Source organism: Lepisma saccharinum, chromosome 5 (assembly GCF_977018435.1).
Source record: "Lepisma saccharinum chromosome 5, izLepSacc3.1, whole genome shotgun sequence".
Taxonomy (NCBI): domain Eukaryota; kingdom Metazoa; phylum Arthropoda; class Insecta; order Zygentoma; family Lepismatidae; genus Lepisma; species Lepisma saccharinum.
This window is the reverse complement of record NC_139233.1, coordinates 17,233,694-17,254,117: the sequence shown is the minus strand read 5'-3', so window position 1 is coordinate 17,254,117 and position 20,424 is coordinate 17,233,694. Positions and strand designations below refer to the sequence as shown.

General features: G+C 38.1%; 1 protein-coding gene across 3 annotated transcripts in view; it reads left to right on the top strand.

Moving 5' to 3' along the window:
- The window catches only part of LOC145987679 (uncharacterized), a 119,846-nt gene extending 110,296 nt beyond the window's left edge, over nucleotides 1-9,550 (top strand). For all 3 annotated transcript variants that reach the window (XM_083122216.1, XM_083122218.1, XM_083122217.1), the window contains 3 exons: nucleotides 2,976-3,111; nucleotides 4,505-4,619; nucleotides 8,197-9,550. In XM_083122216.1, the coding sequence (XP_082978342.1) occupies nucleotides 2,976-3,111; nucleotides 4,505-4,619; nucleotides 8,197-9,443 (1,498 nt within the window). In that variant the 3' untranslated portion in view covers nucleotides 9,444-9,550. The remainder of the gene's footprint in view (nucleotides 1-2,975; nucleotides 3,112-4,504; nucleotides 4,620-8,196) is intronic.
- Nucleotides 9,551-20,424: the final 10,874 nt, after the last annotated feature.

Sequence of the window (20,424 nt, the reverse complement as noted above, 5' to 3'; positions counted from 1 at the left end):
TTTTGAATCACCCTCATAGCAACACTTGGAAATTAAATATTATCAGTTAAAGAATAGCTTATGCCTTGTGCCAATATTGTTAAGAATAAATAATGTTAAGTGGTCATCCTAACATCACACTCATCATGCTTGTTATCTCACCTGTTTGAAAGGGTTGAAATATTGTATTAAAGAAAAATATGTGTTCCATAAATAATAATACACGTAGGCCTATATAGAAACTAATAACTTCTACTCCCTCTGTCCCATAATTATAGTCCGGTAGGCCAAAATGGTAGTACAGGAATGACAGACGAAGAGGCAGATGGAAAGCCCAATTTGTGCTGATCCTTGAGTAGTAAAGTTGTATGACTCATTCCCTTGTTTTATGTTCTTCTTCTGTATACACCAATGTCACAGTTTGAATATTGGGCAATTATTATGAGACAACAACCAAAGGTGTACCGGACAATAATTATGGGACAGAGGGAGTATTATTTATCCAAAATGTGAGTTTACTGGTCAAAGTAAAAGGAAAAACCTTGCAAACAATTCTGAATTATTACTGTACACTATATGGAAAACAATACATAGGTGAATCAAAATGAAATATATCATCTATTCTCCATCCAATCCACGAGTGAAGTTAATATAAGCAAAATTATGTGACGTCTGAGAAAAGTTCCTTTCCTGTCTTAATTTTGGTATTATTTTGCCCATGAATATATCGGTCATATAATAATACAAAACAACTTCAGTATGGAAGTTACGTAGAGTGGTACAGCTTTATCATATACACTATAATTATGTGTCATGCAAGATTCCTTCGCAGCTACATTTGAAAAACCAATAGGACTTGTTAGAAGCCACATTTATCTTGCTTTATATGCCATAAAGGCATATTTGATAATGCGGAGGTAAAGAACTCCACATATTCTTGATCTGGGTCATAGTTGGGATGATGCGATATCAGCCTCATGCCAGGCTGCCTTCACTCCCCAGGTTGCCCAATGCACCCATTTATATGAGGTGGGTGGGTCTCAGAGCTGCATAGAAGAAGGGAAACGCAGGAAAAATTCCTGGTTCAGATCACCTGCCCTGGGATTTGAACCTGGGTCTTCTGCATGATAGCCAAATGCTCAACCATCTGAGCTCCTGATTTAGGGATGGACCGATGTGAAATTTTTGCTGATAAAGTACCAATGGAAATTTTACTAATACCAATAAGCAATATTCTACTGCTCCTACATAAAATTACAAATACAGCGGAACCTCGATTTTACATTTTTCAGGGAACCAAGATGTGGAAAAATGTAAAATCCAGGAAAGTTATATAGCATTTTTCTCTATTGGGACCACAAAGTTTGAATGTTATAATGCAGGAAAATGTAAAACCAGAAAACATAAAATCGGGGTTTCGCTGTATTCCATAAAGAACTTGAAGGATTTCTAAACCTTTCTTAATGAATGTATGCATCTTCCACCACTACACCATGCAGGTCGGTGGTTTGATAGAACCTTAAAGTGTGGTAAAATTTTGATTCTATTGGTGGAGTCTTAACAAATATCAGTCAAAATCCATTGCAAGGAATGTGACTATGGCTTACAGAGTAGTGCTGGAGTGCCTCACTAAACTTGAGATGCTCCAAATGTATTGACCAGGTGTGATCCTTGAACAACAAATAAAGGTCTGTAGACATGTAAAGTGGGAAGATAATCCTCATCAAAAGTTTTATCATGATATTTTGATTAGGGCTGAGCTGATACCTGTATTGGTACCAAACAATATCAGTGGTATCGGAATTTGAAACTGTGGATTGGAATTTTTAATCACCAGTACAAGCTGATACTTTCCCGAGTCTGCAAAAATGCCATGGAACACTTTTGCAGTCTAAATATTCAGGAACTTGTGCACAATGCTAATTTTCATTACTTTATCACAATATTGTGGCAAAAATGAAATTGAAAACTGTGTTAGATTGATAAGCTATAGTTCCAATGGAAAACATGTGTATGAAAATTTGTAAATACTCTAAATTGCTTCGAAAGTGGAATTCATAAGAGTATTGACACTCTTGCTGTGATGCCAGGGGTCCCAGGTTTGAATCCCAGCCTGGGAATGGGTGTTTGTGAGTATCTCTTCATCAATTTCATTGTGTCATCACTCCTCATCCTCATCTTCGCAATTAGCCAAAAGTGTCAGAGAATCAAAGTAGAATAAACCAAATCAATCAAGTATTGACACTGATATTGATATCTGTTCAAAGTGGTATCTGGACAGCTCTGATTTTGAGATTGAATGATGAACTGCTCAGAATGGACGATTGTCAAATTGTACTGCCTTTTATTGTTGACAGAAAAGGGCCTCCCCGATGTCGCAGTGGTACCATTGTCGCCTTGTAATCAGGGAATCCCGGGTTCGGATCCCACTTTAAGCTGTAGGTCCAGTCCCGATTAACCTTGCTGTGCTTAAAGTAGACTTAAAACACCAAATCAGTCTATTGTTCACAGAAAGAGCACAAATGACAGATAAAATGGTACCTGTGTATTACAGATAGAAGTTAGTTACAATGAAGTTTTGAAAACCAAATTGAATAAAATTGTGCATCAACCACTTTTCATCCACTCTGTGCAAAACTTCAAGTTCATCCCATGCTGCATGTATTTTCTAGTTTTAATTTTTATTTCCCTGTTATTGTCATTCCTCTCTACCATGTTACCAAACATGTTTGCTTTAGTGAATGTATTTCAAAACAGTGGTGCTTGATTGTTGAGTCATCAGTACTGATTAAATGGCAGTTAGAGAAACAACTCACGGAGCTGCTGTAAAATTGCGCAATCTGCCAAATGCAGCTAATATATGTAATATGAAGGACTATACTATAGACTTGATACTGGTAATTATTTTCCTGGAAAACCTGAAGTTTTTACTTAAATTTTGTCTATATGTAGATATGTTCTTGCGAAACTAACTCCTATTTTATTTTCTTCATTAGTTCAGCAGTGTTTGCCATGAGTAAACCCACTTATGAGAGAGCTTCTTTGCACGATAGATTTATAATTCCTCGTACTGAGAAGACTTCACAACCTATGAAGTCGTCAAAAGCTGAAGAGGAAGATGACCCTCCTCTGGTAATTGCTGTTCTACATTTTACTTTATATAAATAAGTACTTACAATAAGCAGCACATTTAATGTACTTAGCACTTAAGGTATTTCAAATGTGGTACTTGTCATTACAGGGTGTGCAGAAAGTCTACATATATTATTATCACAAAAATGAAACGTACCTCTCGGGAATCCAAAATATCTGCATGTGGCCATCCGTGGTCCCTGCATAGCTGAATGCACTGCCATGGTCTCTCGTCCATGTTTTCCAACATTCTTGGGGTCACTTTCTGGTCTCGCCCAGATCATGACGTGTAGATGGTGCTCAATTTCTTCAAAGAATTTAGTTTTTTTTTGTTTCCCCACACTGTGCAACTAAGTTGTCAATCGCATTTTTTAAAATTGATATTCTGGCCTCCCTAATGGCGTAGTGGTAACGTCATTGCCTTGTAATCAAGGAGTCCCAGGTTCTATACCCGGTGGAGGCACATCACACAGTGATTCGGACCCCACTTTAAACTTTAGGCCCAGTTCCAATTAGCCTTTATGTGCATAAAGTGGACATAAAAACAACAATTCAAATTCAATTGTTATGGATTTTCTGTTAATTTGACACTCATGGGGCTAATTTGACACTCATGGACCAACACAGCAGCCACCAAATGCGACTTCAATTTGCCACGACTCTCACACAAATTGTTATCTCAAAAATGCAGTGCATCAATAAATTACACCTTGAGACAGCAGGAGAACACGTACCAAGGTCGCGTGAAAGTCACGAGCATGAACGAACAATGATTACTCATATAGGGACATACAGACTTTGTGCACACCCTGTATATTGTTCAAAAAAGGATACACTGTAAAACTAAACTCCGTGGTGCAATATCCATTTGAGGGTCAAGACCTGATAAGTGTTTTTGCATTGGGTGATGTGTCGTCACACATCAAGTCCCATTGCTATTGTTTCTGTCTTTCTACACCTTCTGTGAATACTGGATCAACAGTAAATTCTCAATAAATTATGTAAACTGTGTGCTATAAATTATTGCATGAAATGAATTCAGTTGAAGTAAACTCAAATTATGCTTTGAAATAATAATTATGAGCCATAACTTTTTTTGGAAGAATGTTTGAATTTTTTTTGTAAAACGTTCACAGAAAATCATGTGTGTACGTAGGTATGCATTTTTATATTTTCTTTACATTATTTTGTACAAGTGAAGATGACCTTAACCAATTAAATGTTTCAAAATAAATTCTGAAGCTCAGGATACTGATGCATTAATTACTTTAGAAAAGTGCATGATGTGTTAATTGTAAATTCACTCTCAGAGGATTTGTGTATATGTAAAGCGTATAAGCTTGGTATAAATGAGGAATGATAATGATTCTTGCTTGTCATTGTATTTTTTCAGTTGCATGAAAGGATATTACAGAATTTCATTGATTTTCGCGAAATATTGTCACCAGCTGCACCAGCCCCTGAACCTCCACCTAAGAAACAAGACCAGAAAACAATTTCACTGAAAGGTAAGAACTTTTCTGAGAAATATTTTTGTTTGCTTAATTTAACATTGTAGCATGAGATGTAAAAAGGACATTTTCTTTCAGCTGAGCCAATCCCAATGTCGATGTATAGTACCAGCTGATACCTGGGGTATAGGTTCAAATTTAATCATCAAAACCAACCAATATTTTCTGGAGTATGGATATATTGTAGGATATACAAAAATGCAATGTGACTTTTTCACAGAGAGCAATCATAGTGTAAATTATGAAAAATTAAAGGTTTTTGTTTCTTTTGCACTAGTATTGTGTGAAAAAAGTAGGGCTGAGCCGATGCTGACAACGATATCTCTACCCATACTTTTCCGGCATATTGGTCTTTCACAGGGAACACAAAAATGCTGTGTGCCATAACTATCCTGGAAATTATGCAAAATTCAAACTTTCTTTTTATTTTGCATAAATTTTGCACGAAAAACTGTATTTTTTGATTACGTAATTAAATCAATTATTTTAACATTCTGATGCAGTTCTTGAATATACTAAAGCAAATTTGTTGGATAATAATATTTACATGCCATTAGTGATCAATATTTTGAACAAATTTTAATTATTGAAATTTTCAAGTATCTGTATCGGTGGGAATCTGTAACAGTATCTGCATTGGTATCAGTTCAAAGTGGTATTGGCTCAACTGTCCTTTTCTTCAAATGGTTTAATTTTGGAAGAACGATACTTATCAATTCTGACAAATTAGATCTCCTTAGAATTCTAAAGAGATCTAATTTCATTCTGTAGCATATTCAACAACTTTTTAGCTGTTTAGGTACTTATAAGAATTAGGGAGCGGATTTTTAGGTGCTACTCCCTCTGTCCCATAATTATTGTCCGTTACACCTTTGTTTGTTGTCTCATAATAATTGCCCGATATTCAAACTGTGACATTGGTGTATACAGAAGAAGAACATGAAACAAGGGAATGAGTCATACAACATTACTACTTTCCATCTTCCTCTTCGTCTGTCATTTCTGTACTACCATTTTGGTATACCGGACTATAATTATGGGACAGGTGAAAAAAAAAAGGTAAAGTGCTCCCCTGTGCTTAGCACCACACCATGAAGGCATATAGAGGGTGTGAGGGTAACGCCCCACACTTTCTTGATCCGGTCGTGAGTGGGGGTGATGTGATCAGCATCATGCCCCTGACCACCTTTACCCCCCAGGGTTTCCCCTAGGTACCCATGTCATTCGACGCTGGGTGGGTGCTGGAGCCGCTTCCAACATTAGAAAAGTTCCCGGATTTGAACCGGCCGGCGATCGAACCCAGGACCTTGAGCATGGTAGCCAGACGCATTACCGACTGAGCCAATGTGGCCACTAATTATGGGACAGAGGGAGTAATAAACTTTAAAATATTTATTTTTTATGTTCTAAAAACCAACTGAAATATGTGGCTAAAAGTCAAAAATATTTTCATTCAAAATTAAACAAATAAGTAGATACTCACCAGTGACAGCAGGGCGTTATTTGCTTCTTGCATTCTGTTGATTACAATGATCAACAAAGCATATTTCCAAAATATCATTGAAAATGCAAGCTGATTTTCTCTGAACAATGACTTGTACTGTGAAAACGACCTTTCCCCATCACATGTAGTCAGAGATGCATGAGGGATGTTACACCATCAACTTCTTTCATCAGCATATTCAGGTTTTGTAATCAAGAGGTCCTGGATTCGATGGAGGCACATAGTGGTTCGGATCCCACTTTAAACTGTAGGTCAGTAGTACAGCGCCATTGTAGCAGTAGTGACCGGTGTGTTGTGGAGTCCCGAATAGGATAGTAATTTACTAATTTACCACGTATTTCTTCTATTTTATGCATTTACTCCAAAATATGTATTTGGAATTTGGGAACTATATTTTGTCTAGAATGTCTAAAATATGTACATTTTATGTTCGTTCTTTTCCTAGAAATAAGCGTTTTATATGCTAAAGTAAAATTGGGCAATTTTATGTGAAATAAAGACTTTGCGGATTACATTGCATCTATATGGTTGGCACTCCTACTGAGTATGGCAGATTTCAGAAAGAAAAAAAAATATTACCTAAAAGTCCACTTTCTAAAAATAATTTTCCATCACAAATCTAGATAACTATTCGTATTTATATTTTTATTATTTTATATCACTTTTGGCTACTCACAACAATGAGAATGGATATTAAATGAAATTGATGGAAACGCACAAAAATTCATCCATGTCCAGGTCAGTATTTGAACCTGTAGCCTTTGGTAGCAAGATTGTCAGTCGACCAACGTCCTTGGCCTCCAAGGTGACTAGACAGCTCATGGGCTCCTCATGGAGATTATTCAGATCTATTTTTGGGGAATTTAGTAGGAATGGTTAGATTAATCATTACATTGTCAATTTTGGCCAATATAAGTCTATTGGTTTGTCAGTAAAACTATGATATTTTCAATATTAATAATATTAACCCGTGGTGTAAAAGCCCATGAGGTCCAGTGCCTATCTACCAACTTCCAGGCTCACCAACCAGTTATAGTTATAGGGTGACATGCGGACAGCACAATGACCCCAAAGTTGTTATTGTAGCTTTCCATGACCGGGTTATGCTACTCATTTCTAGCTTCCCAATTTCTTCACGATGGTGGGTGCCACTGGTCCCATACACAGGTCAAAATCTCAGGAGAAAAGTTGTTAACGCTTCCCCCAAGGGCCTCGAACCTGCATATCCCAGAGTCCAAAGCTTGCACCTTAGACTGTACAGCCACGGTGCCAGACGATAATTTCTATATTATGATCTGTAAAGAGCACAGTGCTATGTCATTTTCATTTCATTCCCAAAGTAAAGCGGTTGATCTCAGGTGGGAAATTTTCTAACTTTGTCCCTGGATAGAGTGGCTCTAGGTCTCACCAAGCCTCTAATCAATGGATACCTGGGGACAGTCTTGGAGGCAAAGGCAGCTGGAGCATGGTGCTTACCACATCACCTCCAGTTAGTATGGCCAAGATCTATGTTGTGTGGAGCACTATCTCCACACCACCTATGGTCCTTCATGCACTCTGTTTTTTTAACAGAAGTATGGTGCTTATTTTTTAACAAGGCTAAACTAATTTGTTACAGAGGTGAATGAGACTTTCAAATACTTCATGAAAAGTTCACTATTTAATATGGCATTAATACAATGTTGATTATCATCATTGATAAATTATATCAGAACATTTTTGGAATTGGCAAAAACTTCATTCTGACCTAACCCTAGAATTTAGAATATGAACACAGTTTTTGATGAAGATATATTTTCAGGAAAGTTGACACTGTGATACTCAAGGTGCAACCTGCAAAAACCTGATAAAATCTGGAAAATCAAACTATGTTTAAGATAGTATGGAAAAAAGTAGAAAATTTTGTTAAAACCTGGAAGATTGATGAAATATTACTTGTATAGATACTAAAGACCACTATCAATGGAGGATATACCTCCTCCCTTTCTTTCCTAGGGAGTTTCGGAGACCTGTGGTCAATTTATGAAACGTGAACTAATATAGTTGTGGATATTTTGCTTATTCCTCCAGATAATGGAAGTGACCTGACAGCATCGACACAACCAACTGTGAGAGGGGAAAATGAATCTTCCAAGATGCAAGGTTTCATGTTCCTGTCCTTTAGAATTCCTACTGTTGTTTTAGCATTAATCCTGACAGTAGCAAGTTCCTACATCCTTTACCCAAGGTCGACATTTAAACTACTTGGTATGTCTACCAGAACATCTTTCACTCATCTCGTCAGTTGCATGGTGCTTGTGTGTGGGTTCCTGGCATCTTCCTACCTGTGGTTTTCCGGTCGGTTTGCAAGTTGGATGAAGACATTGTCGGCAGTGCATCCCATCTTTGAACCTTCACCAGAAATGCTTAAAGAACTTCCCGAGAACAAAACAGAAAAGCTGCCTGAAGTTGGCCGTCGTGATTGGTTCAATATAGGAATCTGGTACCCTCTGCTGCTGTGGTTATCTACATTCACAGTCCTCAATGTGCTCTTGCAAGACAAAGATCAAGGTTCGGCAGTATCCGAAGTTCTAACTTTCTTTCACTTGCCTCTGCCGCAGCCAGAAGGACGTTCATATCTGCTTCAAACTTTCACAGTAGCATCAGTGCTTGGAATCTGTGCCGCGGGGAAATTTGTTCCAAGACTTGAAAATGTAAGCAAGTTTGCTCGAGAGTCGCTCATCAATTTAGGATTCACACTTGCTGCAATGTCAACCATTTTCCTTCTTTTGTGGGATCCTCTGTTGTTTGCGACTTACGGACGTTACTCGACCAAGCCTGTGGTATCAGTTTGCTTCAAGAATTGTTACGGATGGTATTTATCTATGGGATTAATTCCTGCCTTGGTGTATGGTTCTTCTGCCGAGTGGCAAATTCCTTTAGTGCCCAAAGTCCTCCGGTACTTCTCGGAGATCTCTGGGTCAGCAATTGCTCTATTAACTGGAGCCTTCCTTTTGGAATACTTAACACACAGCGGATTTGTTGAAGAGCGATTTGCATGCGGATCCGATTGCTTGTACTGCGGGACCTCAAATGCAATTCCCGACATAGTTCCTTGCTTCCTGAGGCACAAATCTGAATTAACCCCAGTCTTCCCACTGTTTTCTCATTTACGGCTATTGATCTTGACTGCTATGGGAACATTGCTACTGGCTTCAACAGTGAAAGAGTTCTACAAGGAAAATACTGAGAAGAACATGTGGACTGCATGGACTTTGTCCTTTGTGGTTACCACCTCAATTGCCTTGTTCGCTTCACCAACATTTATGGAAACTTGACAGCCGCAATAAGATTTTTCTTATCCTTCAAGTTGTACAAAATTTACAACCACTCATGTTGACAGTCTCATAGAGACTGCAGGCATCATTAACATTAACCACTTGTAACCTCCATCTATTTGGTTTCATAAAATTAAATTGCTTTCTCTCCTTAACATGTGTTTAAATTTACTTATGTATGGACACAATTTTTTAGATATAAAGAGCTGATGTGCTCACTTATCCACACAACTGGTTTTGGTATTGTTCTATTAATTTCAGTGGCCACTGCCACCATTCTCATTGGAATCCAATTGCTAACAATAACACAGAAACCAGTTGCGTGGATAAGTGAGTGCATCAACTCTTTATATCTATTTAGTACTGCATCTATCATTTCCCAAAATGTGAATACTTTCTAAGAAAGAAAGAGTCTAATACAGTACTAGCTAGAAGAATATCACATTTTGATTTTTCAGCAATAGTGTCATTTCATGTGAAATCAACCAACAAAGAGGAAATTTTTCAACCTCACATATTTTGATAAATTTGAAATTTTGAATACTGAAAGGGGCACCTGAGGTTGTTGCAAATGCAAAGTTGTATATCCACATCTTTTGTATTTCCGGAATTACAAGGGCACAAAATGTGGGATTTTAACCAATTCTTTTCACCATCTTCTTAATCTTAAATTGCAATATTTTGGCAATCAGTGCACCTGCAAAGATGATCCAGACTCTGTTGGAAAAATACTGAAGAGCTCGTTCGCATGAAATATTACATGCCTATGTCAGGGGGTAACATTTGGGAAGGTGATGTAACCAAAATTTGGGTAGCTATTTTCTCAAAATCAGGCCCCTCTAGTTTTTTCAAAACTTATATGTAATGTATACACTATTAATCAATAACTACAAAATTTGAAAATGGGATGCAATGATATTTGAAATTATGTTAGATTTAAGTTAGGTAATGTGTGATAACCTACTTTGATAGATAAATTCCTGTAATTCAAATGTAGAAGTCTAACAGAAATGAGAAAAAAAATGTAAACACAATATTGTTCGAATCAACGTACTTGAAACTGATATTTACAGTAGCAATTCTTAGAAATATGTTGGCACTTGACTGCAGCCTGATTAATAACAATAAAAGTAAAATTGTAATATTTTTTGGGCAACTGAAATTTTTAACCCCTGTCATAATATCACTATTCATGCAGCCATGTGATTACTATGTTTGCATGTGTTCAAGTATGTTCTGTACTCTTAGTCAAATATCATTAACTTTAATGTTTATTGATAGGCAAAATATTAATACATGTTTGAGCAAGTGTCTCATGACCACATTCTATAAACATTTTAGCTCAAAAGCTCTGAATGTTCAGCAGACGTCAGGCTATTAAGTCACACTAGAATTCACTGCCTTCCTAAAATATACACTATATTTTAACCATTGTATTGTAAAATTGCAAAGCAAGTAATGTCCTAAAATTTTGAAAATTTAATCTATGCAGAGTTTTGAAAAGAAAAATGTATACCGTGGTATAGCATGTAAGATGGGGATAATCAGTTGTTCATCCATCATCTTGAAATGGTTTATCTAATTTTACTCACATGCAATAACTTATAACCCTTTGAAGGTTTCTAGCTGATGCCAGAATGTCAGCCTAAAAACTGTAAATTTACAACACTTAATGTCATCACAATTTTTTTTCTTGTTAAGGCTCCGTAAGGTACCCATCTGATACTTAATATGATTCTTAGTAAGCTTGCAGCTCTAAATGGTGTTGGATATCATGAGGGATATACTGTGTATACGAATTTATCGACAGTATAATACTACAAGGGCTAGATTTGGAGCGGTTTTCCCTTATCTGTCAGGGGGAGTTAAGAGAGAGAGAGAGAATGAGAGAGTAGAGAAAGAGAGAGATAAAGAGAAAGAGGGAAAAGGCGAAGGAAAGAGACAGAAAAGAAAGAGAGAGAGAGAGAGAAATGTATGAAAAGAGAGAGAGAAAGGGGGAAACAATTCTAGAAGAAGAAGAAGCGCATATCTTTTTTCATTCGTCACTTCTTTTTCCAAAAAAGCTCCTTGGAGCATTTCTAAATTTTAGGGAGACAAACAAGTGCACAAAAGAGCCAGATCTGGCTCCAAAAGAGCTAAATAGGCAACATTGCTCCCTTAAAACCAACCAGGATCGGTAAAATCCTGCATTCCTTTGGACTTTTGCAGTGCCGAACAATTGAGAATTTATATAATTTTGTCAAAAGAAATATCTAACAAGTATGCCTAGTGATGTTGCGATCAGCTTCAGGTCCTTCAAATCCAATGATTCAGGATTTGTACTGCAGGTAAGGTATGAATGTTATTTTTGTAGTTATGTTTTTGATTAATTTCAATTACATTGAATTATTGAAATATGTCCGAACATGATTTTGTTGTTATTCCAAATCACATACATTCTGTCAAAAAAGTACCGGGAATTGTTAAATAAAACGCACAATTTTCATTTATTCATCAATATTTATTTTGTCGCCTTCAAAGTAGGCCACATTTGATGCAACACACATATGCCAGCATTTTTTCCAGTCTTCGAAACACTTTTTAAGGGTGGTTTCTGGTATGGCCTTCAGCTCCTTCCACGAATTTTGCTTTATGCCTTCAATCGAGTCAAACCGGGTATCCCAGAGTGGCAATTTTAGTTTTGGGAACATAAAGAAGTCGCATGGGGCCAGATCTGGTGAATACGGTGGTTGATCGATGGTATTTATTGTGTTTTTGGCCTTAAATTTGGTCACATCTGTCTCTCTATGGGATGGCGCATTCGTATAAAATCCACGAATTGTTCTTCCACAAATCTGGCCATTTCTGTCGGATTTTCTTGCGCAAACGCTTCAGTACGGCCAAATAGTATTATTTATTGACCGTCTGTCCCTCTGGAACGAATTCATGATGCACCAAACCACAAATATCGAAGAAAACAATGAGCATCACCTTGACTTTTGACGTGGTTTTTTCGGTTTTGGCTCTTCTTTTGTCCTCCATTCTGATGTCTGTTGACTTGTTTGCATGTCAAACTTGTAGACCCATGTCTCGTCACTAGTTATGATGCGTTCCATGAATGTGGGATCAGAATTGGCACGATCCAGCATGTCTAAAGAGACCTGCTCACGGTACTGTTTTTGAAGAAAATTCAGCTCTTTTGGAACAAGCCGTGCGGCGACTTTGCTTTGTACCACTCGTAAACAATCGCAACACAAAATTTAAGGCAAACTCTATGTTCATTGTAAAAATCGTAATGCACTACTGAAGTGGACTGATTCAACCAGCTGCTGTAAACAAACTGGTTGACAGATCACGCTCATGTTTGGCATAGTAATTAAGTACAGTGCTACCAACTTACGAAAAAAATGATGTGCATCACATAAAATTGAGAACTACTGTTCTAGGGTCAAAATAGAAAGATAGAGAAAAATGATATGGCACTGAAGTAAAACATGGCAGAGTGCAGCACAAAATGACGTTTTTATGGTGGCCAATGAATAAGCTTCTACAGTATTACATTTAACCTTTTTTTTTATGAATCTTGCGTCCACTCACAACCTGCATGTAGATAATATAGCTGTATACATCACAAAAGCTATAGTTCTAATAACTTTTCACAAAAGTGTCTGAGAGATGGCTCATGTAGATATATAAGTAAGTTTACTTCTTTTCTGAAAATTATATTTGTCTCTATGGTGCATAATCTATTCAATGCATATGCAGTGTGTATCGAGTCTGGCTATTATTCAGTTCCAACCATTGCCTATATCCTTTTAGTATTGTAAATCCACCAATCTTTTAACAAGTTTAATCTTGTGACAAGTAGGTGATCATGCTGATATACTCAAGGCTTGTGTTTAAGGGTTCAGTTAGGGGGTGGGCTAATACCCCTCCCCCTCCTTGAGTATGTCATTAACAAATATACTAATAGCCTATATGTCAGCTATAATATAGACCAGTACTTTTGTGACCTTATACATGCATACTTGTGTTAGGTTGTAGTTTGCAAATTGGCCAAACAGTTAACCCCCTCCATCCCTAAATTTCTGTTTTTGACATCTCTTTCACTTGCACTGCACCAACACCATGTCTACCAAAATGCACAAACAGAAGTCTTCCTTAACATTTCTGCATGAACAGTGGATGGATAGAATTCTCAGTTTTTTTTTACTTTCTGGTATGACAAGGATTTCCAAAACCTAGTGGGTAATAGCTAAAATTAAAAGTCCTCGTACAAAATAGAATCTTCAATCCACCACTTACTCTACTTTGAAATATTTTTTACTTGTAGGGATGCTGTGTTGAAGGGGACAGAAATAAATAATCTTGAGAAGTAATGGCACCAAGGGTACCTGCAGGGGCGGTCAATGACAATATACACCAAACACCATGATTAAATTGTGCGAAATTCAAATTCCTGTCTTGCCCAAGTACGTTTAATATTGCTTAAGAAAATGTTGATTCTTAAATCTCAATTCTTTAAGAAAAGGGTGTTATTTTCTTTAAAATATCTATTTATAATGCAAGCACGCATATTTTAACTGTCTTTCTCTTTCTACTTTTGTAAATGTGACAATTCCTGACGAACTGAAGTGTAAATTGCTAAAGGAACCTTGGGAACCGGATGCAGGAAACACACTTTCATATGCCAGAGGTTGAGCGATTTTCCTTGTTTCCTTCAACAATGAAAGGACCAATCTGTGGTTACTGTGTTTTGTTTAAACCATCAATTCAGTGAGGTCTCCAAGGGAGTTTTATCATTCACGCCTGCACAAAATATAATTATATTCCTAATAAAGTAAAACAACATTTGAAATCTCGGATACCATTCTGAAGCAGTGCTGAAATCGAGTAACTTTCTGGCAGTAATGGACAGACAGGATTTGGATGTTGCACAACAGATAGACAATCTTATTCAAACAAACAGGTCAAAATTGTTAAGAGCTTAGTTTTTTGTGGAACTCACGATCTACCAATTAGGGGAAAATCTGAAGAGAACTAAGGGTGTATTCAATGCTTTATTGGACTTTCGTGCAGGTGACAATATTTTAAGAGACCACCTAAAGACTGCAAGTGACAATGCAAAATGCATCTCATAGAACACAAAACGAGTTCATCAGCATTTGTGGAGATATTATTAGGGAAGGTATTATTGCTGAAGTGAACAGTTCTGATGGCTTCTCAATTCTTGCTGATGAACAATTGTCTTTAGGAGTGAGATTTGTTGGCAAAAATGATATTGATTGTTTTTGTATTTGAGAAGAATTTTTGGGGTTTGTATCACTGGAGTATCAAGATGCCAGAACTATTGCGGACACTTTGTTGCTATCTGTACGACATTTTGGGCTAAATCTGTCACTGTTAGTTAGCCAAGGTTATGATGGGTGTGCTGCAATGGCAGGAAAAATCTCGGGAGTTCAAAAGTTGATCAGTATCCATTGGCATTTTTTTTCATTGCTCATAACACAAGTTGAATTTAGTGCTGCATGATTTGAATAAGATCAGCAAAATCCGAAACACAGTGGGTACAATCAAAGAAATTATTACCTTTCTCCGAGAAAGTATTTATCGAAGAAAGCATGTTCCCAATATCCCTCTACTATGTGAAACAGCTCTGCGAAAATTCAAAGAAATTGTTGAATCTCTGTCAACTGAGTCAACTCAAGGTAACAACAGCATCATCAAACAACGTGCTTTTCAGTTATACCATGCAAGCACTGCTTCAAATTTTATTGTGTGTTTGCATATTATAGCAACGTATTCAGCAGTACTCGAGCCTGTAACTAATATACTTCAAGGTGTTGATCAAGACTTGATGGCAGTACATAGGCATGTCAAATTTTTAACAGACATGTTTAAGGACCATCAGGAACATGCAGATGAACACTTCCAAGGAATAATGGAAGAAGCTCTGAAAACAGCTAGTGAACTAGACATAGAAATAAAAAAGCCTCGAATTGTGCCAAGGCAAGTATATGTGCCTAACGTTCCCAGCAGCTCCATTGAAAATTATTTCAGACGTTCAGTTTATGTACCATATTTAGACTCCTTAATAAATTCTATGGAATCTAGGTTTTCAAAAGAGAATAAAAACTGTTTCTCCCGACTTCAACTGCATCCAAAAACATGAGAACTCAAGGAAGCTGATTATTTTACTCTTGTGGAAAATATATTACATGTATATGGACGTAAACTTTTGCAGAATGACCCTTTGGACAACTTGAAAGCTGAAGCTACAATGTGGTTTCATATGTGGAAAAACAGATCACAAGAAGAAATAAGCTTAAGTTTGATTGAAGTGCTTGAAACATCTCTACCCCTTTACCCCTCGATAGCAAAGGCACTGAAAATTACATTAGCACTACCTGGACAACTTGCACCATTGAGCATTCATTCAGCACCTTAAGGACAGTTAAAACTTGGATGAGATCAATGATGTCTGAGGAACGTCTGGGTGCTCTCTGTATGCTTAGTGCTCACAGAGACGTTATCAGCAATCAAACAGCATTTGTTGATTTCTGTAATAAAGTGATAGACATATTTGGATTAAAAAAAAGAAGGTTACAATTTTTGTTTTCAAAGTGATTTTTTTGATTGCTTCAAACTTAACGTTTTGCTGATTTTCTGCAGAGAAAGTGAAAACATTTGGCATGAAGAAAAGAAGGTTCCGGTATGTTGTTTTCATAGAGACTTTGACAGTGCTAGAGAAGAATGTTTGTTAATATTTTTTGTAATTAACAGTATTTTATTTCAGATTATTAAACAACGTTTTTTTTTGTAGAGTATGCTACATTGCATTTGGCATAAAAATTGTTTTCTGTGCTTGATCCAACAATATTTTGCAGTTCTTGAAAGAAATATGATCATGGTGAAATACATAAAGTAACACATACAAAGTTTCTACTCACTCCTGTATAGTACAGTGTGTTGCACCTCAAACGTTGTAGTTATAGTAGTTTTACCTCAGTAATTATATTCCAACCAAGGAATTCTGGCTTCAAAGTGCGTCACACTAAGCCCTAGACGTGATTTCTTAAGAACATTGAAAAATGAAAATTGTTGATGATTCATACCTTAACACGATAGGAACACAACTCAGTTTTGAACCCCCTCCCCCTAGAAAAAAGTCTGTGGCCACCTCTGAATGGCGATGGAATTCCTCTTTCCCTTTTTCATAATTTATTTGTACATATTATGCCACCGCCGTTATATCAGGCATTTAGTCACCACGTTTGTATTTATTGAATTTTAGTTAATGTTGCATCATATCTCTACCTCTCTAGGTTAATTGTGTCTACGAGGATGAAATGATGAAAAAATAAACATTACAAACCCACTATTCACACATAGTATTCTTTAATGATTGGGAAAAGAGAGATGCGGTAGTATATAAATACGGAGAAACTAGTACTCACTTTTATCCGCGAAGCTGTTTTTTCTTCTTTTTCGATTAATTTCGGTGGCCACTGCCACCATCCTCGTTGGAACTTGCTGCGCTGTTGCTTGGCGTGCGTCTTTTGTTCGTAGTTCTCTGGCTGCCGTTAGGTGCGCTGCTAGGTGCGCTGTGCATCTTGGTGCGTCGTCTGCTATTTCCGGGCGATAACTGCTGCAGTAGTGGAATCCAAGTATGGTGCGCTTGCCCGCTATCGATGTTTAGTTCGTGCGAGAAGTGCATTATGGCGTGCGTTTCCTTGATTTTGGTGTCTATGAGCGTGTGGGCAGTGTGTTTGACTCGAACCTTTTGAATTTTATGGCTATTGTATTTGATATGTCTAGCAAGACCAGTAGTGGGTTGGGCTTTTTTCGCATCTGCTAGGTGCTGTTGGATTCTTTCATTGACAGATCTGATGGACCTGCCGATGTAATGAGCCTTGCATTCACACTCTGCATCATATACACCTGGGTTGTCAAGGGGGGAGAGGAAGTACTGTTTGTGCTTGTTCAGTTTATCAGTTATTTGGGAGTTGGGTTTGTGCGCTACTTTGATGCCAAATGGGAGAAGGGCTTTGGCTATGCGGTTGGAAGTGGTGGGATGGTAGGGGAAGGCAAACCATTTATATTGGTCGCTGGGGGTTGGTTGTGGCTGGGTTGCTTGTGGCTGGGTTGATTGTGGTAGGTTAGGGTGTCTGACCTGTATTTCCGTCTTACTGCACCAAGTGGAAAGTTGTGATTCAGTGTAGCCATGTTTCAGGGCTATTTCTGTGATGGTGGCTATCTCCTCTCGTAGATCATCTTCTTTGCCACAGTAGGAGAAGGCTCTTCGATAAAAGTTTAGCCACACATTGGCTTTTTGCTTAGGGGGATGGCTAGAGAGAGCATGTATGTACTGGTTGCCTGCATCCGGTTTTCTGTAGACGGTGGTTGTGAATTTGTTAAGTGCACGGCTGATGGTGATGTCCAGGAAGTTGATTTTACCAAGTTTTTCATGCTCTACGGTGAAGTTGAGCCTGGGGTGGATGTTATTTAGTTTGTTCACTAGGAGGTTGAGTTCTTCTGCCTTTTTGTATACAACTATTGTGTCGTCCGCGTATCTTCCATATCGGATGTGTTGTAGTTCTGGAGTGTGGAGTATCTCTTTTTCAGCCAGGTGCATGACGATGTTGGCTAAAGGAGCTGATAGCGGGTTGCCCATCGCAAGGCCCTCGGATTGGTTGTAGAATTTATCTTCAAACTGAAAGTAATTGTGTTTTAGACAAACTTCCAATAGCCTGGTTATCTCTTGTACCTCTAGGGCCGGGATTCTGTTAGTTGTCAGCCATCTTTCCACCGAACGCAGTGCTAGGTCTATGGGGATTGAACTGTACATATCTACTATATCAATGCTGGCTAATTTTGCACTGTCAGCTTGCACTATTGAAGTTACCAGATTTTTAGCATCGGCACTGTTGCGGAACACGTATGTAAGTTTGTGGTTGAAATGAGATATTTTGTTTTTTAGCCAGTTTGTTAGGTGAACTGTGGGGTAATTGAAGCCAGCTATTATAAGTCGCATGGGGATTCCAGGTTTATGAGTTTTAGGAATGCCATAGGCAATGGCAGGTGAAGGGTGGGGATTGAGGAGGAATTTGTGGTCTTGTTCACTAAGTATGGCACTAGATTTCACTGCATTTTTCACAATTCTATTGTACCTGTCTGTGGGGTCTTTTTTGATGACACTGTTCGAGTCACTGTTTAGTTTGTCTATCACTTTCGTGGAGTAATCACCTTTGTGCATGATTACGAACTGGTTTGTTTTGTCAGACTTTAGACACCAAACATCATTGGTGTTCAGCCATTTGCCAAAATCGGAGAGGACAGAAGAGATTTCTTGGTGCACTGGATTAGGTTTCCTGGTTTTACTGTTGGTCATCACTTTTTGAAAAATTCCGGCTGCTGACGTTCTGATGTTTTCCAAATCTTGGGGTTTGGGAGCAAAACAAGCTGCTTTTTCTGCCGCACATATGAGGTCGAGGGTGGGTGGCTTACTGTTTTGTACATTAAACTTATCGCCGTAGGCAAGGAGTTCTTTGAATTTGTTGGGGATTGAGAGATTTGACAGATTTATTATGTTTTTTCCATGTCCGTCATCTGGGTTGATTGCATTCTCACTCGGCCATGTTCCTCCCAAGTGGTGAAGTTTGTTGCGTAAAGACCTAGTTTTTTTGGTTTTCCAAGATTTGTAGCATGTATTCGATGTTATTCTTTGCATGCTCCCACTTAGCGGGTGATAGCGTGGTTTCCAGTCTATTTCTTTGTCGTTCGCACGTGTGAGACAGTCGGCGAATTTCAGCATGTTTGTCGGAAATAACGGCGGAAAGTGCACGTTTTTGTGAAATATGGATAACGTTCTTCATTCTGTAGCTGCTATTTTGCACTTTCCACTGGATGAACTTGGGAAAAACATCGCACCGTTTGCACGCTTTCAAGAAAATTACGTCCAAACGACGCACAAGCAACTTACGTTCGTTCCGTATCACGAAAGTGATAGACAAACTAAACAGTGACTCGAACAGTGTCATCAAAAAAGACCCCACAGACAGGTACAATAGAATTGTGAAAAATGCAGTGAAATCTAGTGCCATACTTAGTGAACAAGACCACAAATTCCTCCTCAATCCCCACCCTTCACCTGCCATTGCCTATGGCATTCCTAAAACTCATAAACCTGGAATCCCCATGCGACTTATAATAGCTGGCTTCAATTACCCCACAGTTCACCTAACAAACTGGCTAAAAAACAAAATATCTCATTTCAACCACAAACTTACATACGTGTTCCGCAACAGTGCCGATGCTAAAAATCTGGTAACTTCAATAGTGCAAGCTGACAGTGCAAAATTAGCCAGCATTGATATAGTAGATATGTACAGTTCAATCCCCATAGACCTAGCACTGTGTTCGGTGGAAAGATGGCTGACAACTAACAGAATCCCGGCCCTAGAGGTACAAGAGATAACCAGGCTATTGGAAGTTTGTCTAAAACACAATTACTTTCAGTTTGAAGATAAATTCTACAACCAATCCGAGGGCCTTGCGATGGGCAACCCACTATCGGCTCCTTTAGCCAACATCGTCATGCACCTGGCTGAAAAAGAGATACTCCACACTCCAGAACTACAACACATCCGATATGGAAGATACGCGGACGACACAATAGTTGTATACAAAAAGGCAGAAGAACTCAACCTCCTAGTGAACAAACTAAATAACATCCACCCCAGGCTCAACTTCACCGTAGAGCATGAAAAACTTGGTAAAATCAACTTCCTGGACATCACCATCAGCCGTGCACTTAACAAATTCACAACCACCGTCTACAGAAAACCAGATGCAGGCAACCAGTACATACATGCTCTCTCTAGCCATCCCCCTAAGCAAAAAGCCAATGTGTGGCTAAACTTTTATCGAAGAGCCTTCTCCTACTGTGGCAAAGAAGATGATCTACGAGAGGAGATAGCCACCATCACAGAAATAGCCCTGA